The 27,801-nt window shown below is 33.4% G+C and overlaps 1 protein-coding gene across 2 annotated transcripts in view; it reads left to right on the top strand.

Annotated features, from left to right (window-relative positions):
- The window catches only part of LOC125054945, a 55,739-nt gene that overhangs the window by 13,676 nt on the left and 14,262 nt on the right, over nt 1-27,801 (top strand). Inside the window, exon 1 of one of the 2 annotated variants that reach the window (XM_047657102.1) lies at nt 24,812-25,421. The exons of the other annotated variant lie outside the window; for it this stretch is intronic. Coding sequence (XP_047513058.1) covers nt 25,359-25,421 — 63 coding nt within the window. The 5' untranslated portion in view covers nt 24,812-25,358. Of the gene's footprint in view, nt 1-24,811; nt 25,422-27,801 lie in introns of those variants that run through there. 2 annotated transcript variants of the gene reach the window in all.

A 27,801-nucleotide genomic window follows, 5' to 3' on the forward strand; every position in this document is an offset into this window, starting at 1 on the left:
AGACATTCCAGGCATAAGTCATTAAACGAAGACGACACAGATTCACGTCAGCATAACTTTTCAGTCCACTTATATAAACCATAGATAATGTTAAAACGCACAACCATAATATACATAATATAAATTTATGTGATAGGTGTACAGAAGTCGAGTGCCAGAACCTGTGTTATCACCTCGCCGTGTAACCAGACGGTAGAAGATATCACCATAAAATTTCGCACTATGCAAAGTCTATAGAAGTATGATAGTTTAATTTTGTTGCTACATATATATACCCTTATAATAGGTTTTAGGTTGCACGTTTTAACTTAATCAATATGCACATAAATACGTACCAAAACTGTATTAACATTAAGCTTAACTTCTTGTAAACTTACTCAATCTAAATGCATTTAAAACTTGCATAGAACTAGATTGAAAACTGTAATTATTGCCAACAGCTGTTCTTCCAATGTTATGTGTTCATTTTACACAAATTATTTTACAAATATTTGCCTTACGGTTAGTAATTTATTTTCTAAATTATAGATAAAGATAAGTATTTTTTAAAACAATAATAGAAAAAGGTTTGAATTATATTTTATGAAATTTCACACATATCAAATCATTCCCACTCTCAGCTCTTTGTCAACAGTAAAAGATTATTGACATGTCAAACTAACGTTTTATTTCGAATCTGTATGGCAAGATGCCGTCATAACTGGTCCACAAACGTCAAGTTTTTACGTTTCACGACTGTGTAAAATGAGATACAAATGGTATGCAGTACCAAGATTATTAAATAAATGCATAAAAAACATATATTCCAAAGAACGTCAAAATGCTTCGAAAGTAGAGCTTTCTGATCAGAACAAATTTTGCATATGATTCAATGGTATCACTACATCTGCTCAAAACAAACCTATAACAGGATTGCCTAACTTGGTACATAATGAGAGATTAAACCATAATTTCACCATCCCATGATAAATCTAAGTTATTACTTAAGGTTTTAGCGTACTTACTAAGCAGTTTCATATTAGCATAAAAATTGAATGCGAAATACTCCAGACTATTTTATGTAAATTTTAGGCGAAATACACATATGCTGTATAATTTGATCAAAAAGAGTCTCCGTAAAACTGCAAATACATGCTACGTTGATGCTGGCCATTGTGCCAATAAATATTTAATTACGGATTGTTTAATAATTTTGTGGTCATTATACAAATTCTACTCTATAACTCCTTTGAAAGTCATACTGACCAATGTTATTATGCAAAATATATATCATAAATTGCAACAAGCCGTAGATTACATATTTTAGCTATAGGGACTGGGTGTAAGTGTTTAACTATTCTATATCATTTTACAAAATACATTGTTACGTCACCTTTATTATGTATGGAAGTACCGTAGGCCAAAAAATGTGTTCCCCAAATAACTGAGTTTCTGAAGGGGAAAAAGTTAGATTGGAGCATTAAATATTACATGAATCAGGCAGAAAGAGTTACCTATAGCTATTAATAAAGCATTACTCTAACTTCTTTATTTACACCAATATTATGAATTAAGTATTTGTATGTTTGTTATGAATAAATTAAAAAATCTACTGATCCGATTTTATTTAATGCTACATTATTTCTGAGTAACATTGGCTATTAATTTCTAAAATAATTAAAAAAATGTCCAGCCGTATGGAACCGGGACAGAATAACATATTTTGGAAAATTATATTTAATTAAAGAATTATAATTTATTATTTTGATTTTGAGTGGACATCTCATCATCAATATTAAAATTATTGATATGAAATTAGATAAGCCCGGTTTCTAGAGTAAATGTTTAGTTCATTGCATATTCTTAGTATTGAATATATTAAGCTCATTGAAACATTTTCCCGTACGGTATGTTTGTATATTCAGTTTAATTATCGTACACTCGGCAAGCTTATAAAAGCTGGGGCTTAAATTGATCCATTTGAATTTCGAGGCTGAATAATTACGGGCTGAGATTATTGCAGCATAATCACACCGCGTGCTAGTAATGGCCTCTGGTTTACCAATACTGAAGCATAATACATCATTAGAAACCGTCGTAAAACGGTTTTGGATTCGAACTAGATTTATAAATACTAGACCACTTAAAATGTGATGATAAAAAAGTCGAAATGCGAATTAATGATTTCGATCGGAATTTTCAGACCTAAGATTTGACAGAACAACTCGTAAATAAGATAAAAATTTGTCAAAATATTATGGAAAGAAATACAACAGCCTTGGGATTCTGTAACTCACTTTTCGAACTCTCACAGCGGCGGTTGCGCTCAAATCAGTCGTAAAGCAGTCATTTTACGATTTGGGATTCTGATAAACAATAAAGTACAAGCTCCCTCCTTATCAGAATGAAAACCGCTGTGAGAGTTCGAAAAGTGAGTTACAGTATCGCAAGGCAGGAGTCAAAAGGAAATATAAAATAAAATTAAGCGATATTAATATAAAAACTAAATATCATGACGCATGCAAGTCATTTGATCAGAGAAAAGTGGCAAAAATGGAACAGAATAGTTAGTAGTGACGGAGTGGTACCCACGAAGTGGGAAACTATAAATAATATAAAAAAAGTAGCGGGTCCGATGTAGATTTGAACCGCTAGAGAACGCCAAGATTGGAAATTTGGAGGCCTTTGTCGAAGGACAAGCGGTAAATTAATAAATAACCGTTTGCCGATAGATATTAAGTATAGATTAGGACTACATATTATATTACATAAGATATATAGCATGTAAGTGTAAACAGCAATAAAGGCTTTATTTCAAAATATATTACTTTACTCTATGTTTACACAAAACAAAATTATTTGTATGGATTTAGACATTCAAACATTTATTTTAATTATAAAGCTTGTTATCCGAACCAATTGGACTTAGGGTCCTTCAAGAAAAGAGCGTACCAATTCTTAAAAGGCCGGCAGCGCGCTTGCGAGCCTTGTTGCAGTGTGAAATGGGAACGGTTCCAATTAACATCAGGCGAGCCACCTGCTCTTTTCCTCCTGTAACATAAAAAAAAAAAAAAGTAAGTGTAGCTTGGATGGTTGTAGTAATGCCTATAAACTTCCGGGATTCAATTAGCAAAAAGTTTTCTCATGAACAAATGCTATTTCAATCGCGCTGATGGCCAAGAACATCGCACGGAATCCATCAATCATAAAGTATCAGAAATAAATCTTTTAAGAATAAAGCCGACAGTTTCCCTCTTGATAGCCAGTTAACGTAAACTATAACTCGCATTTTACGAGTTTTATGGGAGCAGATTTTACGACTCCCATGAATGTAGTCTTTATGAAGATTCAGTTCAAGGTCTATAATAAATTATTCGGCTGATTGACCCCTGACACAGTATATTATATACTTTTTCATCTGTTCACATATATTTTTTATTGAAAGACCCATTAGTCCAATCATACATAGACATTTCTGCATTTGTTATAGTGGTAACATTTATAGTAAAATCATTTTTGTTTTATCAGCATTCGAACTCATGACGAGTTAACTATTAAGACACGGAGGCTGGTTGCCAAGCAGCTTATTTCGAGCAGACATAGCGATAATAATTAGTTGTTCACATACAAAATACTGTCAGTTTAGGATAATGGTCTCAAACGCACAGTCTACGTGATCCAACATACTAAAAGGGTTAAGCAAACTTTGATCATGTATTAAGTGCCATTTCTAGATTACTCACTGTCTTACTTACTTACTGTCTACATTATATTAAATATTCACCAATTATACGACTTATTATGTATCTATATTGTATAAAGATTACAAAAGCTGCTGTCATTGGTCTATGGTTGGGCTCCTCTTGAATATTATTAGATTATTTTCATTTGTGTACTTTTCATATATATAATTATCTAATAATGACATAATAATACATCAGTGGCGCTACAACCTCTTTAGGTCTGGGCCTCAGATTTCTGAATCTGTTTCATGATCATTTTTAAATTTAATAGGCAAGTAGGTGATCAGCCTCCAGTGCCTGAGACTCGCCGTCGACTTTTTTGGGTCTAAGACATGTCGGTTTCCTCACGATGTTTTCCATCACCGTTCGAGCGAATGTTAAATGCGCACATAGAAAGAACGTCCATTGGTGCACAGCCGGGATCGAACCTACGACCTCAGGGATGAGAGTCACACGCTGAAACCACTAAGCCAACACTGCTGACTATATTACTGCAATTAAAAACACAGTTATATAGTCTTTAACATTGAAATTGAGTTTTTTTGGTGTTTAATATATCAACGATCAATTCGCACTTTCTAAAACGCTCTAAAATTGTTATCGCAAAGACTATACTTAAAGTTAGCGTAATCATTCAGCGCGTTTATAAGATTAACCATTCTTCATACTTGACTCCTTTGTGTATCAAGTTTAATACTAAAAAAATATTATTGTCAACAATATTTTAAACAAGAAATGCGTGGATTAAAATAGGAACTAGGTTGCGGGTCATTTCATTCATCAGTAAGGATAATCGATTGTGAACGGTTCAGTTGTTTTGCTAGATTGATGGCTTCCAATTGAGCTATATTCGAATGACCATTATAGAAAATATGGCATCCGTTTGTCTAGATCACAGATAAATAGTTGTTGATAATACACATAAATTCTTTAAGCTAGCTAATAAGAAATACTTATACTACAACAGTATTAACTAAATTATTATAATTTTAAACGATTAAACAATGGAATCGAATAAATGTCTAAAATTTTTCATTATTCTGTCAAATAAGTATTTTAATCTATTGTAGTTTATTTAATAAAGCTTTAATAATAATAACAATCTTTTGTAGTTACAATTGGTTAAAATTGATCCATGTTAAAACATCTACTTTAAATCTAATTCAGCTAATTTGAATATTTCCCGAACTTTATTCTCGATTAATCAAATTCGTGATATTAAGGACTTCGCAATTATTAATAGATTCGTGGTTTATTTGTATTCAATTTTATTATGTTATTAAAAAACTATGTTCTTTAAGAATTGTTTAGCTGGTGTAAATGACTCTTTGTTTTGAATCCTCCATGAAGATGTCATATAACATAGTAGAAACAGAGATAAGCAAAATTTTCGGATCAAGCAAATCACAGTTTAATATATCGTGTTGCTTAATAAATTACGACTTGGAAAACGGATTGATTGAAAGACTAAGTGGAGCTTTCTTATTTTTTTAAAGTCAACTGTATGTTTCTTGTATACGGACTACTTACATGTACGAAAAGCAATTACACTTAAGATTAAATGTCTAAATGAATATTTTAACATATATCATTGAACAATAATTAACATAAAATCTAATCTTTGTTTTAATTTCGAACAAAGTTAATTTTACAGTAAATTTGAGATCGCTGGTCGGATTATGTTCAATAAAATATAGTCATTTTGTATATATATAATTATAAAAATAATTTATTTAAAACCTAGAAAAATAACTAACATAAAAACTTGTAGCACATGATTCTTTACAAAAAGTTACTATACTGATTAATAAATATAATATCTAAGTTTACGCCTTGTTATTTTCGTAGTGTACATAAAATCGTAATCGAACGTGAAAATGGATACAGAGGAAAAACGCCAGATTTTCTGGGTGACCCGGTAAAAGAAAATATTATTGTATTTCGTAAGAAAATATTCTAACGTAACAAAATATGGAAATATACTAACGTAAGAAAACGTATTTCTTATGTTCGCAAAATCAAGTCGTATTTAACATCTGTTCAACCCTATATTGAGTTATCGAAATATTCTTCAAATTCCCTTACAACTTTTATACTTACAGTGGAAATAGGCTATAAACTACATATTTGTTTAGTGGTTAAGTAAGCAATTCCAGTCTGTTCCCAGTCTGTCTACCCTGTCCCTAACACCTTGGCAAATTTTTCAATATATCCTAATTGTGCTTTTAATATCATGAAAACATATTAATTTAGTTTACAAGGGTTTTTTTATAAAGAAAGAGGTGTGCTGGAATTCCAAATACAAAATACTTTAGTGGTAATCTATATATATAAAAAGAAAATGGTGTTCGTTTGAGGCTCTTTCACGCTTAAACCACTGATCGTATCGACATGAAACTACCACCATTCGATGCGAAATTTTTCCTAGATGGTTTTGGCTATTTATTTTTTTAATTCCAACGTTCCTTCATTTTTTTATTTCTGTTTTACTTTTATGAAAATTTTTCCCGCTAATAAAAACAAAAGAGGCTTCCTAGAACCGCAAAACGTCAACATCTGTTAAAAACTCGATTTTCGAAATATTTTAATTTTCTTAGCGGGAAGTTAAAAAGAAGAATAATAAAAATATGAAAAAAAATAAAATAATGAAACATAAAATTTATTTTAATTCGTCCAGCAAAGCGGGCGCGAAACGGCTAGTATACCTATATAACATGTTCTTTTTATTAATTAGCTTCTCTATAGCTTATAATTATTTTTTTCCAAATAACATTATAAATCTTAAAGCGTTGGGTTGCTATGGGTAAATACCTACTTACCAATTGAATTCCATTTCACTTAAAGTATTCCTGGAAATTTCTGTTTACGTTTGAATATTTCGTGCAACTGTTATTTCAATTATTGCAGGTTGCTCCAGTTAAATGAACAATTTGCTAAACGTAAATTTGAATTATGTATAAGTTAAAATGAGTTTGTAATAAGTTGAATATTATGGGCTTATTTCTTTAATTAATGTGCAAATAGTTATATGTTACTCAGGGATGTATTATTCTAATAATGACAAAAAAAATTACATCGTTCCAGTAGTTTTTAAGTTTATTCGTTCCAAACAGACTACAATACAAACCATTGTATTGAGTGGTAGCCTGGAAGAGATCGCTCGAAAGTGATAAGGCCGCCAATTGCCCTTTATTTTAATTTTACTTCCTTTCTCTATACTTACTACGGAGTGTTAATATATTTGTATATAAGAGAAGCGTTGGTCTTGCGGCTTCAGCTTGAGTGTCGATCCCGGGACCAATGATCTTTTTGCATATGTGTAGCACTCGCTCATTGTGAAGTAAAACTTTGTGAGGAAACCGGCATGTTTCGAAATCGACATGTGTCGGACAAGAGGCTCATCATCTACTAGTCTATGAAACAAAAAATATCAAAGAAACGTATGCAAGCTGAGGCCAAATCCTATATAGGGGGGAACACCACTGAATTATTTATTATTATTATTATTATATTTGTATGTCTGTTAACTTTAGGCGTAAGGTGTACCTAAAGAATGCATTAACATTTAGGCGGTCTGTAATTGTTCTTGAAGTGTCACACATTATAACCTTGAAGTTTGATATATTATAAGCCTCTATTGGCGACTGTACTATTTAGAAAAAAAATTTAACTACTTTTAAAACCAAATGTTTTTAAAGAAATAAGTAATATTTAAACTAAAGTTTCACATTTCAGAGGCCCAGGCACATTTTGAGTCTCAGAGCACGCGGATTAGTAATAGTCGTTATATTATTTTTATTTAAAAGAAAAAAATATTGGTTGTTTGTAAAGTAGGTTTACGATCGAGATGTTTACGTGATAACGTCTTATTGGTGATATAAGTTTTTGGGAAGTAAGGAATTAATGAAGATAACAATTTTTTCAAATTTTAAATTACATCTATCGTTTTATTCACACTTTTGATGATAAATTTCGGGTGTAAAATGACAAGTTTACTTATTCGACTATGATATACATTTTTCTTCATACATTCACGGAATGACTGGCAGCGCTCGAGATGAGACGGGAGATCGGTCCGTCTCTCTCTCGTTATACCTGCGATCGCGCTCGTGAGGTTTTGGTGTGACACAAGTTTCTGAACATGTCACCCGACTAAAACGATTTTAAAGACGTTATCACGTCAAACTCCTTTAATTGTATTATTTGAATGATGACATTGTCTCTTAGAATTAATTATCGCATTATACTTATGAAAACTATATCCATAAAAAAATACTTTGAAAATGTCACAGTAAAGCGAAGTAATAATTTTCTTCAAACGGCAGATATACCGCATAGGTGCAGCTCAGTGCGTCATACATTATGCTACGAGTATACGCTCAATGCAAGCCAAACCCTTCATATTTCAGTGTGACACAATTCTCTTCGGCCACAGCAGTACATAATTAAAGTATTATTTTGATCTGTATGAATATGTGAAATAAGTTGTTGATTTTGTATTTTTATATGTAAAATTGTGTAGTAATGTCGAGTCATCTAGTATTATTGTAAAACAGGTAGACCGTTTTACAATAATGGGGTTTAAAAGGCTCAGTCCATGGGCGGTAGGTATATTTATCATACACATTAAATTACGCAAAAGCATTGTTTTTAAAAGAGGTATAAAAAATGATTTTGTATAATTTATTTATTTTTTTCATAAAAACATACCATATGGTATAAGATTACATTTAAAGCAATGAAATATTCCTAAACAACAAAATTACTCTACAAAAACTGCAATAAGTGTGGCAACACCACAAATTGTGAAATTGATCTCAGATTTAAAAAAACAAGATTATTCCAAAAAAAGCTGAACTTTTACATTAATAAAAACTCTTCTCTAATTACAATGTTTCAACAAAAGTCTATCCTCTCTCTTTCTATGACAGTTTTAAACAGCGTGACAGAAAGAAACAAAACAGTTCTTCAGTTTAAACAGAGCAATAACTCTGATTAAGTTTTTATTAAAAAGTGCGTAACTCTTTAACGCATATTTAAATACTTTTTAAATATACAAAACAGATTTATATGCTTCGTAAGTGTTAAATTCAGTAACATTTAATAACATTTTTATTATTTTACCCTTTTCATGTTGAGAGAGAAGTGAAATTCTCGCAAGCCAAGATTTGAATGATCCTTTGGTATGCTAAAATTAATTCATTAAAGTAATTATTATATCTAAAGAAACGGTTTGCTAAATCAAAGGATTGCAGAAGTCGGCGGCGGCTCATTATATTTGCACTATCGGCTTAGTTTTAGAGTTTTATTAGTGGTAACAATTTCAGAACTCGTTCTATGCGAATCCACGTTTGATCGGTCTCACCCAAGTCTTGTTTACATACAATTTCATATTCATAGCGACATGGTTTTCATTCGTTTGTCTAGCATTCCGATACGCTAATGTATTTCGTATTGCCATTTTTTAACTTCACCTTAACAGTAATAACATTTTAAGCAGCAACAACGTACCTAATAAGGGAAGGTATAAATTAGTACGTAACTGACTCTTTTAGGCTAAACATAAGTAACTCTATGGTTTCAGTGTGGTGTATTATATTGAGGCGAATTAATTTATTGGATTTTAAATATCGATAATAAGCAATTTTTTCTAAACAGCCTTTCTATAATTTTTAGAAGTTGTATATAAATACTGTGATAATATAAATATAACATTAATAGGAAGTAACTGTGTAAGTAAATGTACATGCTTATTATATGTGCTCGAATTCAAAGTCTCATAAATCAAATCGGCGTTGTAAGGTATTTAAAAACAACTTTTATTTATCTTTATTCCAAATCCTATTGAAATAGAGTTTATTTTATTTAAGGTTAGAAGAGATCGCTTAGGACAATGAGGCTGCCAGTTGCACTATTTGATTTAATATTTGTTCATTTGTTTTATTTATGATATTTCTTATGGCGTTAATCAATAAATTCTATACAAAAAAACATTGTTTTTATAACAAAAATCAAATTTGGTTTCTATCGATCCACGTCGCAGGGACACAGATTTCGTGCTGTGAATGAAAACTGAAACGAGCAGTTCTATAATTCAGAAGTGTCCCAGGTCGCAACTCCCTACATAATTAAATCCATCGGATTGGCTCTCACTTGTTTAAAAATTCATATTAAGCTACTTTTCACGTGAACATGATTGTAACTGCCAATTTGAGAATCCGAAATTATCCAACAATATAGTCAAGATCGTGATACGTATTAAAAATGTTTGGATAAAATATTGCAAATAGATTTTTTGCAAGAATTTACTGTATAAACATTTTACAGTACGAATGTATAGAATTTGTACACTATGTTTTGTAGTATTTTACAACTTTTTTATCCCTTTAAATATCATTAAACCTAAAATTTCATATACATATCTGAATAATCACCGATGTAGAATTTATTTCATATATCATTGACTGCGATCTCATCCCCGAGGTCGTAGGTTCGATCCCCGGCTGTGCGCCAATGGAAAGTCCATTGGTATGTGCGCATTTAAAATTTGAAAACATCGTGAGGAAACCGGCATGTCTTAGACTCAAAAAGTCCACGACGTGTGTCAGGCACAGGCTGATACTAGCCTATTAGATAGACAAATGATCATGAAACACATACAAATATCTGAGGCCCAGACCTAAAAAGGTTGTTATTTACTTGTTCTGGATTACAATGAATAATAGGTTGGTTATATGAAATCCATAACAACAACGGATCAAAGCTTAGAAAGAGGTCAATCTTATAAGCATTCTAGCATATTTCCAATATTTGTTTCGCCAGAAATCGAATCAAGGCTGTACAGCATATGCCTAACAAAGTCACGGACTTTGTCTATGATCATATTTTCTTGTAATAGGTATTCACTATAGGCGTATAATTAATGTAGAGAATATCTCATCCCATATCGATATTAATTAGGAAAATTTTGTACCGACCCAAGCAAAAAAGTTAATAACAGCAATAAATATCTGTTGGCACCCTTGTAATCGACTCGTTTTCATGAGTTTCTCGCAGTTAATCTGGGTTATTTATTTACTTTTGATATCAGATTGGCGGCGGTTTCAGCCTCACCCTTTTAAAGGCTTTGGCGAGCGTGTATCTCTTTAAGCCGTACACGTACGCAATTGAATGTACGGCTATTTTTTTACCATTTTTCTTTTTAAAGTTATAATAATAAGTAATCCGATCGTCATCTCTTAGACTATTAATTCTTTTACACACTCTTACACATACACACTCACACACATATTCACACAACCGCTCATGATAAAGTTATATTTTGTTACTCTCTCTCTGGATTGCTGAACATTTTCTATCCGCGATGGAAGGGTGGTTACAGGGGTGGCCACAAAGATGATAGGACTATAAAAGTCCTATCATCTTTGTGGCAGGCTAAAAATTAAGAAATCCTGAAAAAGCAAAATTGTGACGAGGGAAATAAACTTATTATTATTACTTCATGTATCACCTTATTAACTTCGACATAATTAGCGCCCAGATCGGTCGGAGTCGTAAGTTAATAAATACCATAACTTCCTCAATATTTTATATACAATAGCAAATGGGTTGGATTAAATCGGAAAAGTTTTAGACACAATCTGTGCGAGCACTATTCATGGCCACGACAAGTTTGAATGAAGCCGTTGAAACTTATGCGGTTAGATTTACTATATTCTGAAGAATAATATTCAATGAGAAAGTCTTTCGAACTTTTCAATGTACAAGACCGGATTCCCATTGGTAACTTGAAGAAGTAATTTAGTAAAACTACATCCCAAATAATTCGGCCTTGTAATTTTTTGCTAACATTTCCTTTATTATGCCCTAATGAATACACATTAGCAATGAATAATTTTGATGATGTTAAACATAATTGACCTATACAATTGTCATATATATCTTATCTATTCGGGATTACCTACATAAAAATCTGAATAATAAAAATATTTCAGATATTGCAATAAATTTAATTAATCCTTTCACTAAACCACTGTTAAATATAAAAAGATTAAAATTATAAATATATAATAAAGTTTAAAAATATTATATTCTTACGAGCTAGGGGAATGGATAGAAAACGGCGTAGATCTCTTCAACCGTTTATTATTAATAAATCAACGAGGAATTTAATTATAGTGTAATTCTAGTAATTTTTTTTATTTTTTTTTATAAAACAGGGGGCAAACGGGCAGGAGGCTCACCTGATGTTAAGTGATACCGCCGCCCATGGACACTCTCAATGCCAGAGGGCTCGCGAGTGCGTTGCCGGCCTTTCAGGAATCTGTACGCTCTTTTCTCGAAGGACCCTAAGTCGAATTGGTTCGGAAATACCTCAATGGGCAGCTGGTTCCACAAAGTGGTGGTGCGCGGCAAAAACTGCCTTGAAAAACGCTCAGTTGTGGAACGGCGGACGTCGAGGTGATACGGGTGGAATTTCGTACTCTGCCTCGACGTCCGATGACGAAACTCAGCTGCAGGTATTAATCCGAACAACTCCTCTGAACACTCTCCATGGTAAATGCGGTAGAAGATGCAGAGAGACCCCACATCTCTACGCAACGCCAAAGGATCAAGCCGCTCGGAAAGGGATTGGTCGTCGACGATTCGAACCGCTCTGCGTTGAATACGGTCAAGTGGAAGGAGCTGGTACTGGGGAGCCCCCGCCCAGAGGTGAGAGCAGTACTCCATGTGGGGCCGAATTTGCGCTTTGTATAGTTGCATGCGGTGGCCCGGAGTGAAGTACCGTCTCGCCTTGCTGAGCACACCAAGCTTTTTGGAGGCTAATTTAGCCTTTCCCTCCAAGTGACCGCGAAACTGAACGTCGTTCGATATGTCAACGCCAAGTATTCCAATGCTGGCTGTGGCTTTAAGAAGAGTGTTTTCGAAAAGAGGAGTAGCGACAAAGGGTGTTTTTTTAGCGGAAAACGCGCAAACTTGTGTCTTCTTGGGGTTAAATTGGACTAGGTTTAGTCTGCCCCAGTCTGAGACTCCACGTAGAAGAGTTTCGACTTCAGACACAAGTTTGTTCCGGTACTCATCGACAACTGCCCGAGAAATACCTGCCCGGCCAGTGTAAAAAGTATCCCCAGTGCTGTCATCCGCATAGCAATGAATGTTGCTAAGTTGCAACATATCATTGATATGCAGAAGAAACAGGGTCGGGGATAGAACACAGCCTTGTGGGACCCCCGCGTTCACGGGTTTAAGGTCGGAGCATACTCCGTCGATGACGACCTTGATGCTCCGATCGGCCAGAAAGCTGGAGATCCAATCGCATAATTTCTCGGGTAGCCCATAGGCTGGAAGCTTCGAGAGCAGTGCTCTGTGCCACACCCGATCGAAGGCTTTCGCTATGTCCAAACTAACCGCCAGCGCCTCCCCCTTGGACTCAATTGCCTCTGCCCATCTATGTGTAAGGTATACAAGAAGGTCACCAGCCGAACGACCACGACGAAAGCCGTACTGATAATCGCTAATCAGCTGGTGGCCCTCTAGATACCTCAAGAGCTGGCAGTTAACAATGGATTCCATTATTTTGGAGAACAAGGAGGTTATGGCTATTGGGCGATAGTTGGACGGATCAGAGCGATCGCCTTTTTTAGGGATCGGATGTATCGAAGCGGTTTTCCAGCACTTCGGGACAGTGCCAAGCGAGTACAGGTACCGGAAAAGGCGCGTTAAGACCGGAGCCAACTCAGGAGCACAAGTACGCAACACAATTGGGGGGATACCATCCGGCCCGCTCGACTTATGAATGTCCAAGGAAGATAGTGCTCTGCGGACAGCACGTTGCCGGAATGTGATTTCCGGCATCGAAGAATCACACCGCGAAATGGTCGGTGGTGATCTTCCTCGGTCATCCAAAGTCGAGTTGGACGCGAAGAGACAGCCTAAAAGGTCGGCCTTCTCCTTCGCAGTGTGGGCCAGCCAGTCATCCTCCCTGTGCAGTGGTGGAATAGCGGGCTGACAAAAATTCCCTTGGACAGCTTTGGCGAGAGACCAGAAGGCTCGAGTCCCTGAAGGGAGTTGGGCCAATCTCTCGCCAAATCTGGCAATGTGCTCTGACTTTTCTTTAGTGATTTCCCGTTTGAAGGACCTGGAGGCTGAGTTATATGCTTTTTTAAGTTCGCTGGTATTGGCATCACGAGATTTCGCCGCTTCCGCCCATGCCTTTTAATTATAGTGTGCGTAAAAGACGCAAAGTACGCGCAGAAATACACTAATTACGACACACAAAATACGGTCACTTCAATTACGCGCACTTCACACAGTACTTTAACTTTTCGATATTAATCTCTCGAAATCGCACTGGAAACTGAATTGATGGGTCGCGTTTCGGCTCGCTCATATATCCCTGGGAATAATCTTGAACGATGTTCGAGAACTTTCTGGCTGTAGTGGTACTGAACAGCTGTTGTTCTATTTTTACCGCACAATTCTAGAACGTACGTAGTCTTTGTCTCTTTCACCAATCGCAAAAGGAAAGTAACTTTATGCAATTTACAATTTTTGGGAGTGTGAGCCTCTCCTGAAACGGCCATAAATCACAATTAATAATAATATTAATTGATCATAAAGCTTGCTGAAAACGTCTCTTACTTGTGGAAAAATCGAGAAACCCATTTAGTCAACCCATTTTCGTAACTATATGTAAAAAAAAGGCCGGCACCCACTAAAAATGGGTGTCTATGGGCTGCGTAGACTGCCCTTTTTGGTCGTCCCGCAAGCTCGTTTGCCCCCCTATTATATATAAAAAAAAAATACTATATGAAAATAAAAATTAAAATTATGTACTTTGCTAAATTAGTTACTCGTACTTATATATTCAAAGTTTGCGTATTTTTTCTTACTCTTGTGCATATGTCAGGTTTCCGATTTAAAAAATGCCACATTATTTACGTGTATTTTTAAAATCATGAATTTCTGAAAAAATATTGATTAGAAACTTGAAGGACTCATAAAGATAGAAAGTGTAATGCTTATACATATTTATGCCCGCTCGGACACGATTTCATTATAAAGCTACTGCTATTTATTGTTGTTTTAATTTTAAATTTATAATACTACTCACAAACTCGACGCTGTAAAAGGATTAAAAAATTTCAACCAAGCGAGAAGATTTGCAAGTATCATAAAACATAACAAGGACGTTGGGATAATAGGACATCCCGTTAAGTAAACGCGTTAGGCCGTGGTTAAATTCGTTAAGGCCCACTTCCCTGTACCATATAGTTTTAATAGTTTGGGCGCAATTCAGTCTTATCTTAACCTCAAGTGTCTGTGTCGGTTTTATCCATCTCAGTTCTTTAAAGACAAGTATTGTTTATTTTGAAGTCCCGTAACCCTGCAATGGGGCATAGAGTAGTCACATTTCAGTGATACAGGTCGTCGATTTTTTAATCTAACCTCTTAGGGTTCAGAGTCAAGACAGAATTATGACTCAAGTAAAATTTAATTTTTTTTTTTATATACGGTACTCATACCTAGTGCTATTTCGACTTACCCTTCGACAAGTCACGAGTTAATGACAGTTCAAATAGACTAAAAATTCTGTTAACAGCCGGGGTTCGAACGACAGCATTCCAAAGCCCATGCTTTCCTATAATACTAGGCTTACATTACTCGCATGTTGTATATGCATGCAATTTTGTTTTTAAACAGTGTGTTTTTAAACAGAACAAAGTGTTCCGACACAATTTCACTAAATTTATATTTAGACCATGATGGCGAAACTCGATTACGTTTACAAAATGATTCGAAGCACATAATGTGGATTAGAAACGATAAATTGAGTCACAATTTAAAGGACGCGACATTGACTGATATACAACCTCCTTACAACATTCGCCGGCACTTTGCCGAGATCGACTAAAGTGGAAAAAACGGGACTCCCGCCCAACAAAATTTATTGGCTATCACAACACTGGAGAATTAGCTCCTTGATTTAACTTGAACCGATTTAATGGAATCTCGTTACATAATCTTTTTAAGAAATTCAAGGCGGTATTCACTGCTTTTAAATAATACTTAATAAGTATACCAGCCAAGCTATTTCTGCTCATTTGGGTGTTTTTCAGTTAAAAGTGTAAACAGTCAGTAACCTGACTATTTACATCGTGAACTAACCGGAGCTAAAGCCAGTGAACCACATTAACAATTACATCCACATTAACAACTCTTTGGTACTAAAATTGACTAATGATTGACTTTTGAAATAGTCTGTGGGGTTTTAATAATAAATGTATTATTTAAAGCATCCCTTTGCTCAGAACAGTACACTGATAAAACATCTAGTCAACATGTGTATCCCGTTTATCAGGTCTACAATGTGTGTGTGTGCAAATAATTATTTTACTAAAACCCTAATACCCCATTCTGTAAAACCATTGATTATTACCATTTTAATGATTTAAATCATTGTTTTTTGGCTGGCTGGCATTGATGGTCCCTAACAAAGAACCCTAATCATGTTATCTAAAGAGAAACCTATGTTCGTCGCGATAGTCTTGGAATAACGTACTACAAAAACTTCATAGTAAAATCGTGATCGCAATCGCTATCGAAAGTTATGTGGTTGACTTACTAATCAATAAATAACATAGGTACATACTACAGCATTATGTAGATTTGCTTTTAAAGAACCACAATTACAGAATATTTCACTACAGATAATATCATGGATGTTTTTCGTCAGTTGTTTTTGTTAGAAATTTCTATTCATCATTCATCAAGTTCGTGACTCGTGCATTTGTCTGAAGAAGTCTTTCCATAAACATCAATTACTCATCGAATATAATACCTAATTCATTGTTTTTATATGAAAACTTATGAAGAATCTTTGGTAATTTAAAAATATGATGAAACTTATACACATATTTGGTTGGAGATATATAAAAGTACGTAGTATAAGCGGTGTTTAAAAACCGATAAAACTCAATAGAGAAAGTTACCGAACAATATTTTCACAATTAAATCTAAAACTGAGAGCATTTTCATCCCAAAATATTGAAGGAGATTTCACGGACTCTTTTTATTGGTGAGACCAAGCGCATAGCGCAGTCTGGGCTGCAATTCTGAATTACAATACGAAGAAGACTAACGTACCAAAATGTTGGATTATACAAAGGAAAATTCATATCACAGTGTAATAAAAAGCGGAAGAAAAGGGATACAGCTAACGCCATCTAACCGTATTTTACTTAAAGTGTCAAGTAATGGTTGTTCTCGAAGCCACCTGAAACTCGAAACAATTTCAGCGGCAAGTTGTGTCTTTTTGAAACTTCCGATAGATGGAGTATTCCACAGATTTATATAATAACCAACATATTATGATATGTTTTTTTGTTATCTTCCCTCTATATAATAATAATAAATACTTATACATGAGATGTAATCTGTCACCCAATCATCTATGCGAAACATCAAACAATTTTTTGTACACTTTTGATACAACGTAAATTTCTTTGTGTAATACAGTTTTCAATAAAATAAAATATTATACGTAACGCTTTAATAAGAATAAAATATTTTACCGCGTTATTAATATGTAAAAATTTATTGCACAAACGATCACATAAGTTGAACTACAATTTCTGTTATTTTCACTTTAATAAGCCCAGCATTCTCTAGACTGGACGGCAGTAAATTGGATTTTATTTCTTACATGTCACAAACAAAACTGGACTATTTTCATATTAATAAGAGCTGCAGACTTTGACTAAGATTTAGAACTTAAGTATTATTCCCAATTTGAATAAAATATTTTTTCTTATTTGTGTAGTTTTTTTTATCAAAACCCGACTTCTTCGTTTCGCTGGAAATAATATCGCTATATATATTTCCAAGAACTCTGTACCTACCAATATAAGGCTAAACTTATTAGTTTAAGCGAATTAAATTTATAAGTTTCAAGAAAACCGACTCCAAAGATAAGACTCAAACATTAATAAAGAAATAGAACGATCAAAGACTCGATTCGGCAATAATCCTTACACAAAAAGACGATTAAATTCTCGTTTAGAATAAGTTGCATAAGGCCCAAAGGAGGCTGCTTTTCTCCAATTTTCCTCTCCATTTCCATTTTCTTTATTCAAAATAAATCAACTGAGATATATTACATCGGATTAGTATATGAGACAATAAAGATTGTATAAATTTATTTGTAAAATACATCTTCAATAATAATAATAATGCCTTATTACCCTTACAATCCTGAATTGGTCTTGGCCACATATTGCAATTGTTTCTATGATTATTATTTTTTGTTGTTTTAAGTTTGTGCAAACAAACACGTATATCGGAATATAAGGACAAAATAATATTCTAAAACAGTTGGGAACACAATTTATATTGAAATGAGTCAACACAAGTCACAATGACGTTGTGAGTGTTGTTAAATATTAACAACCCTCACGATATATTTACTTGTTTATAAGTAATCTTACAGCTAAAAAATAAAATAAATAAATATCAAAAAGGTTAGTCAACATCACAGGAGACCGAAGATCTGGCAGCTACCTCGGACAAAGAATTAGTCTAGCAATTCAAAGGGGGAACGCTGCCAGTATCTTCGGAACCTTGCCTAAAGGGACTCCTTTTAATAATATATTTTAGTTATTATATGTTAAGGTTAGTTATTTATTTCAATGTATAATGTATAGAATTTATTAGTATTATGTAGAACGAAATTCAGGTTCTAAATGATTGCTATAAAATTTAAGAAAAATCTTACAGCTTTACATATATATTATAAAAAAGAAAACACTAAGACAATATTCAAAGCCAAAACAGATTACATTGTCAAACAAAATATATGAAACAAAAAAACATAAGTACATGAATAGATAAAAAAAAGAAAACTGAAATTAAACAGCCTCCTTATAGTTAGATATTATGTTAACTTTATTATTGTAACTATTTTATAATTTTAAGCTATATTATGTGTATCCCTCGTTATACTAAGTACCAGTAGTTCCATTGTGTCAATATACGAAATGAAGACCGTGGGACACTTTAGTAAAACTTACTTAGAATTAAGATATTATCTAAAGTTGTAGAACGTGCGCAGCATCGAGCGGCCAAACTTTGTAATAAGATTAGAAGTATTATTTTAATTAAATTAATTTACAGAAATTGTTTTTGAGACCGCCGATGGCCAGCAACATTGCTAGTTCCATGAGATACGAATGTTGATAGTCCCGTATATTATAAGAACATCGCAGCTCTGCGGCTTTTCTATTAAATAATAAAAATTAATTAATTTATATTTAAGCCTTTTTCCGAAAGGGCATACTATCAGACCATATTCACACTACGGTCCTAACATACGTCTCTCGCTTCATCCACATTTATGACATTCACCATGCATACTCGTCGGTTATGGGACTTGTATTAACTTACATCGGAAAAATGTCAATTTTACTTTCGTTTATATCGCCTTAGTTATATCATGTTGCATACCAGACGACCGAGATAATTTTATTATGGTCGCGTGAAGTGCAGTTCAAACAATAGCATTCAAAATGTGTTTTTAATTTAAATAAAAGCATTTATTTAACCTTACATTACACGACTTTTATTTATGGTTTCACTGTTTCTCGTGTGCACAAGTACTTAATCCGACTTCAGCCTGCGGATTTATTTCAACTTTTGAATATGAAATATGTTACAATTTTTCATTTCATTTCATTTTGAATAAAGCTATACTAACGAGTAATCCAAAATAGCCAAAAACCAACACGGCGAGAGAAATATTAGTTCCAGTTTATGGTAACAAGGGACTGATCAAGCAATCAAAACGCGAGTTTAAACAATTAATTTTTATTTTCCCATTTAATAAATAAACTAGACGCGACCAACATTAACGCCAATTAGGGTGGAAAAAACCACAGATCAAAGATCTTGATCAATTTTCATCCCTTCTTAATTGGTATAGTGTGAAAGCGATTATTGCACCATGCATTAGTAAGATTACATTTTACAGCTTTAAGCTTTCATAATAGTCATGCCACGTTTCGTGCAAAAACTACCTTTACCAGTCTCAAAAAACCTTAACCTTTTAAAACAACATAATTTATTGGGCCTACCTTAACCTAATTAAGGTTGTGGTTTATTATTTATATTCTTTCTCGTGTTAACATCTTTTTCATAGTAATATATATAATTAAATAATTTGAATATATTAATATAAAGAATTTACTAAAATATGTGCTGAATCTTCAGCATTCTATATCAGAACATGTATCTTCTTTTAGAACATCCAATCTAGCTGTTGAGCTCTAAAAAAAGCAAACAATCAGCGCATACGCAAGCCAAATCGTTACCATGCATGGGCGCCGGCCATTACGTAATCATTTATTTTTTATTTACGAAAAAAATTGAGTGAAAATATGTAACTTTATCGTGTAGTGCGCTTAATATTTTGTTTTAAATAAAGTCTCTGTGTGTCAGTTATATTAGTTGTGGTTACGAAGTATTTAATATATCATTTGTATATGTTTTAATGAAAGCACAATGCATTTGAAACCAAAAGGTCAGCCAAAATTGAATTAATATAGAAATACAGTAAATTTTAATCCCGTCGCTTTTATAAAAGCTTTCCAAACGAGTAGGCAGGGATCAGTTCGGTGGCACATGCAAAATGATTGGCCCTTGTTGTTTGATTTAGCCCTGGCACCAACCTCTTTCCGCATCGCCGCTCCGCTGACTCGCCACAGGGCTTGTATAGCTTATAGCCAGTTTACTTGGAATTTCAAATTAATTACCTATTAAAAAATTATTGGTATAGTGTTACCTGCAGACAACATTTTATATAAAATAACTGTGCCGCGCGTCTTATTTGGGTAGTGTTATAATCTGTTATAGTTAAAGTAAAAAAAAAATATATTTTTATATGGAAAATAATTTGGGACCATCTCTCTCCACTCTTTTGTTACCCTGAGGTTGCTAAAAAATTATTAATTTAAACGCCAGTTTTAGACTAATTGTAAACTTGTAGTATATTTGCATTAGTAGTATATACAAATAAAATATTTCCACATGACTGTCATCGCTTTTGAAAGCATCGCTAATTTTATTCTAGCCCTGTACTCCACCCAGTCCCAGTTACAATACCCGCTTACATATTTAAATAACGTAGGATTTTTTTTACGTTTGTAATAACAAATTTCTAACTGGTAACATTTTGCATATATATGTAGAAAACTAATCTAAGATTAGAAACTAGACGGACTAAACTAAATAGAACACATTCAGTTTTATTTATAAATTACATATAAACAGAATAGAAACTTCTAGTACTTTCCATAGTTCAGAGTTAATTTGTACACATAAATCCTAGGCACACAAATGATATGATATATCATATCATGATATATATATAATATGATATGCTTTATAATGTATGAATGATAATTTTAACTTATACCTTCTCGGTAACAGTTGTTTTAAACTGCGTACCCAAAATAGTCATAATGTAAATCATAATAAACAAATTGTAAGGGAATGCGGGACCCTTAATAACCTACGGCGTATTGGACAAATTTACTCAAACTCCGAAACTTTATAAAGTTAACTCATAAACAATATAAATACAGAGGCCAGCGATCGGCAAGAAATTAATTAAACCTGTGTTTACTCTGACGGTAAGCACCAATTAATTTTGCGAATATATTTGTTGAATAAACAAACAGCCGACTGCGGCTGACTCCAGTTTACACAATTTAGAATGAATTGCAGTCAATAAATGTTAAGACATTGCTCACTTCTTGGTAATGTAGTTCTGCAGAATTCTAGATTTGTTTGCTTTCGTTAGTGTTTCTTTTGGTTTGCTTATATGAAGGAAATAGTGATTTGGTAAAGATTTAATTAGAAATGTACAGGCGACAACTGCGACTCCTTAATCTAAATTAATTGAATAGTGATATATGTCTCGTTTTAATTAACATTCCAATGCTTGAAAAACATTCTTTACAACAGATTTATTTTGAATTGCATAGAAAAATATATTACTTGCTAATTGATTCATAGTGTCACTATAAATCTCATTATTAATTATTATTAATGAACATAAAAAAGGGAATTTCACTATGTCCTAAAAAACGCCGCATCCAAAACAAGCCAAATCTTACCTAAATGAAACAAGGAAAGTGTAGTCAAGGTTTATATATCAAGTTAGGATTACAGAAATAAAAATAAAGTTGTATAAACGGAAGAGAATGAAGAATTCAATAAAACTCATCAAGCAGTTTCTATTTTGTGTAGCCGAGCACCTGCAAATCCAATTTGCGATCTTTGTTGCCCCTCTGAATATTACGTGGTCAAATACCGGGTTATTGCAATATTCCAAAAACGAACAACTGCAATGCAATATTTTTACCATGGTATAATACATTTTTTGATTTAATAAATACCTACCTACTTTATAGAGCTGTCAGTGGGTGACTCATTTCCCTGAGGTAGGTAGGATATAGGTTCGATGGAGTGCATCACGTGTGAAAACACCGTGAGGAAATCGGCATAGTCTTGCGATTCTGTCTGAAACTCACCTTTCAAACTCTCACTGCGGTTTCCACAGCGGCGGTCCCGTTCAAATCAGTCGTAAAGCAGTCATTCTAATAAACAATAAACTACAAGCTCCCTCCTTATATTATATTAAGATATAATTATTATTAACTAATAAGCAGCAGTTTAATTCACTATACGACTAATGATAAGAATAACACAGACTCTAGCCTAGATAATAATAATAATCCACTTGTGTCACCTTTCATCTATTTAGCATAAGATTGTTTGTTTATTAATAATTTTTAGAGGCAAGTAAGCGATCAGCCTTTTCTGCCTGATATACGTCGTCTAACTTTGACGACTTTGGGTCTAAGACATGTCGGTTTACCTTCACCGTTCAAGCAAAGATTGATTACAGATAATCAATAACCAAAAAATATATAACGAATTTATTCACAATTAAAGTACTGCACAGTTATTGGATATTTCCTTTTTTAGTAACAGTTTTAGCACATCATTGAGCAGCTATGAAAAAGTTACTGTCTTAAATAATTCACCCTGAAATGTGCCTGTGTCACGAAACTGACATCACAGCTGTATTAACGATGTGTCAGAAACATTAATAAATAAGTATTATTTACCACGATAGTTTGACAGTTACTTGGTAAGAACTAATGAGGCTCATCTGATGTTCAGTTATGCCGCACATGGACACTCAATGCCAAAGGGCTCGCGAGTGCGATGACGGCTTTTTAAAAATTGGATTCGTTGGTTCGAGTAAATTCTTCCACTTATTCTTTTTTGTTTTTTTTAAGATAATTGCACAAATTATTCAGAAATAATAATTTAAAATATACTTCCACACTCCTTGCAAAACAATTTTAATGAAGCATAAAGTAAAAGATGTATTAATTTTTTGTCTTGATTTTACATTAAAATAGTTGTGAAAGTACAGCGCGGTGTCAAAAATTTTCATATTTATATACAAGAACATACTTTCCTATAAAATTAATATTAGAATGCGTTAACTTAAAATCTCGTATTTGAATATCAATGAAATCAACGAAGAATCCGTTTGATCCTATTGACTTTTTGTAATCAGATCTCGATTTACTTGTTTTATTTATTTAGATAATATAATCGTGTAAAATTAATTCGTCCCAAGCGACAAAAACCTACTATGAATATATGTAAAGAGCAATATATCATTCCCGTAAAACACAATGCTGTCTTTATGTCTACGTTTACAAAGCAAACAATTGACTATCGCAAGCTTTGTAGCAGTTCGGACTTGGGAGCTATTCGTTAAGCCTCTGCATTAATGTTGCTCTGGCTTAGTATTCCACAGTCCACTATTTGTTAGCGTAGGCCCACGCTGGGACAGTTCGGACAGAGCCTGCCAACAATTCTTGATTTGAAAGAAATCTGTTTGTTCACCAAAAATTACTCGCGCCTATAGTCTTTTTGGTAACTTTGAATAACATTATTTTTTATTAAGCTCAAACACTAATTTTTTTCTTGAATTTGTCTTATTATTTCTGCAAAATATCTATTCTTATGAGCGTTTTATTGTTGCTTTATTTGCATTTTTCATAAATGGTTTATACATAATTTCACTATATTAAATTTCTGTAGAAATGTATTTTATGATTAATTATTTCCGTATACAATTTTCTTTGGTTTCGCATAACAACCTTCATTTGAAATTTAAATATATTCGCACACGTGAAACGTAATCTATTCACGTTCTTCTCAGAAATATAAATATGAAGCACGAACGCCGATATTGATATAGGGTAGCATTTAAATATTTATACATAAAATAACAAAAGGAAAACAATATTGAACAGACTGAGAACCTGACAAAATTATCACAATTCACGAAAATATAATGTATAAATACTTCTTCAATTTATTTATTTTAAATTTTGTGCGTAATATTAAGCAGTAAATTCTGATTAATGGCTGAATAAGTAAGTATATAAGTATATATATATAGTAATATATTTGTTCAAGGTAAAGCGCACAAAGAATTCAATATACTTCCACACTCCTTGCAAAACACTTTTAATGAAGTATAAAGTAAAAGATGTATTAATTTTTTGTATTGATTTTACATTAAAATAGTTGTGAAAGTACAGCGCGGTGTCAACTATTTTCCTATATACAAGAACATACTTTCCTATAAAAGTGATATTAGAATATATTCAAAGTTTGTATTCAATGCATTATCTTAAAATCTCGAATTTGATTATCAATGAAATAAACGAGAAATCCGCGATTTCACATGAGGAAGGTAAAGCGCACAAAGAATTCAATAATTCTTCTTGATTCCTTAATGCGATCGCAAGCGACTCGTGTTACCAGTAAATTGTAGAAACTTATCGGGTAATCTGGGTCTCACGTGCTTGCGTGTACCACGACCACTTGTTTGTCCTTTTTACCTCCTAAGAAAGCAGGTGAACTATTTTATCAATCATTACGGTAGTTTGCGGGGTGGAACGCAGGGCGGGCGGCCGGTTGCGGCAGTTGGGCGGGCGTCGGCTACGCGCGCCGTGTGCCTCGACTCGTAGCGCGCTACATAACACATGGTAAATGGTCCGCGAACTCCCGCGTAAATTGTGATATATGCATGCAGCAGTTCGATTAAATTTAGATCACTTAGTTCGGAACAATTCACGTATTTAAATTTTCATAAAAATACTAAATATACGTTTAGTTTAGGTAAATAAAAATGTATTTGGTTTAGTGATTTATGGTCAACGCAATTTTTTGTGTACTTGTTTCGTTAAGAAGTATAAAAAAATCATCCCGTTAAAACTGTTTTTTTGCTCATTTAATTTTTTTCTTATTTATCCATTTATTTGATCAACTAAAGTTTATTGTTTAGGTCAAAAAAATTCAAAACTAATATTATTACGCTTATTTCGAAAAATAAAAACTATTAAAATCACATATATTAACAAATCATGGCTCTATTAGTTCTTATCGCAGCCTTTATCAATTTATCATAACCAGTTAAACGTAATTGAGATATGGTTCTGAAGGGTATAGTTGTTCTGATACAAATGGGCAGCTAAAAGCTGAGGTATGGCGGGGCCAATTCGACATCTGTCTACCTACCATCATGAGACTACTCCTTCTGCGTCTACGGTGAGTAAACGTTTTCTAGACCTGAGCCTTTGTCAAGTGTACGTGTATGTTAATATGATCATTTTCGATCATTAACGGCATGAAAGTATTGTTTACTTTTCTACACGTCTTTTAACTTACACGTTTGTGCCTTTTTTAGCTCCAAATACGCCCACGCAACGCTTTTTAAGTTTTTTACAATGCATATAATAAATGCCATGTTTTAATTTATTAGACGGTCGCGGTGGTTGCTAAGAAAAACCTAATATAAATTTACATATTTCTCTCACCTCTTTCATCACCTCTGTGGCGTTAATCGAGGAACTAAATTACGTAATAAAAATATATGTAAAAAAATCATCTAAACCACACCTGTTATGTTACCTGTCACATCATATATGGATCAGCTTTTCATTTCAATGCATCGCATATCGCATTCTGATAAACAATAAACTACAAGCTCCCACCTTATCAGAATGCCAAATCATAAAATGACTGCTTCACGACTGATTTGAGAGCGTCCGCCGATGCGAAAACCGCTGTGTGAGTTCGAAAAGTGAGTTACAGAATCGCAAGGCAGTATTGGCCTGAGGTCTTAGGATCGAAGCCCGGCTGTTCACCAATAGATTTAACTTACTACTAGCTCTAGGAAACCGGCATGCCATGACCCAAAAAGTCAACGGCGTGTGTCAGGCACAAACAGCTGATCACCTACTTGCTCATTAGAAAAATAAAATATCGCGAAAATGGTAACGAAAGGTTAACATTTTCAAACCCTGGTAATGGCTTCAAATATCGTGCCACTGTTTGTTTTTATTTAAATAGATTTCTATTAACTAGTATTTCTCCGTACAGAAAAAACTTTCCTTCGCAATTTATAAAAGACGAAAGAAGAAAAATCTCGATACGGGTAATCAGTCTATCACTTCAATGCTTTTAACATTTTTTACTCTTTGACAAAAATAAAGAAATAAATTGAGGAAAATAAATTCTACCTTAGAACACTTTACTGTCAATTGCCTAATAAAATATAATAATAAAAACTTTATTCATGACAAATAGGTTGTGACAAAATTCATATATCGCTTGTCCCCACACTAGTCCCTGTATCTTGGATAACTAGATAACAATTAGTCAGTGGTACATGGTACATGTTGATAACAAATTTTTGAGAAAAAATAGGTTTAGTGTTAATAATCAAACACAAGTCTTATAAGACACACATACTTAATGTCTTCTAAGACTTGTGTTTAAATCCATACATCGGGAAATTTTATTATTAATAATGTAAATATAAAAAAATATAAATAAAAAAGAAGCGTTGGCCAAACACAGTCCTTCGTTTTGGCGTCGGAAATACAAGACGTCTGTTCTTAGATGTGTCCGGATTTGATAGTCCATAGAGTTTGTGATATCTTAAACAGATCGCTAAGACGTATAAATTTATTTCTGAATAGGTTTTTGTTTCTAGATGGAGTTTGACTGTGGGATATCTAAACGGTCTGCGATAGACAACTTTTAGAATCGCTCTTTGTGCACGATCCAAGTTAATCAGTGAAAATTCAGCCATTCCTCCTCATGCAGGAAGTTAGAATGGACACTATGTTAGAATGGAATGACAAAGTGCTAAATCAATTATTCTAATAACTTTGTCCTCCGCTACTCGTTTCAGTCGATTGATGATATACATCAATGATGCTTTCTGATTCCAGAAGACTGTGCAACAATGCTTTTCTTTTGTAAGGTGTCGATCTGTTATGTCTAATAATTATGTTTTTATTTTAATATAAATAATAAAAAACTTTACTTCTTGTAATCTCAAAAAATATTTTTTAAATAAACATATTGCAGCCAATGGGATGGTGATCCTGCAACGTGATAATTCGGGCGGAAAAAAACTTTCCCACGATGTTAAAGAATTTTCCTTCGGGCGTAGGAAATAATATGCTTCACGTCACAATTTGCGATAACTGGGAAGCTGCTAAAAATATTCGCGCGATTCCATCTCTCTATATAAATTCAGCTAAGAAGCTTGTTTAAACTTTTCTCACGAGTTTAATGTACCACCTGCAAAGTATTTTACAAAGAGAATACAGATATACAATTATTGATCTTGTCTTTAAATATAATACTAATAAATTTATTTTATATTAGATTAGATTAAATCAATTATATTTTTGACTCCAAATAAGATATGGTTTTTGGTAAATAATTAAAAAAGAATGTGACCTCAACGGATAACCGTTAGATCTGACAAATTGTCAATGATTGGTAAACATATTTGAGACTGAAACTTTGTTCGTTGAATCGTTTCTGACACTCGATGCGAATATTATCAAAAAAATCTAAACAAAATTCTTACTAAATAACTTAACAGGTTAAAAATAATCAAATGTATTTT

The sequence above is a fragment of the Pieris napi genome, chromosome 1 (genome assembly GCF_905475465.1).
Source record: "Pieris napi chromosome 1, ilPieNapi1.2, whole genome shotgun sequence".
Taxonomy (NCBI): domain Eukaryota; kingdom Metazoa; phylum Arthropoda; class Insecta; order Lepidoptera; family Pieridae; genus Pieris; species Pieris napi.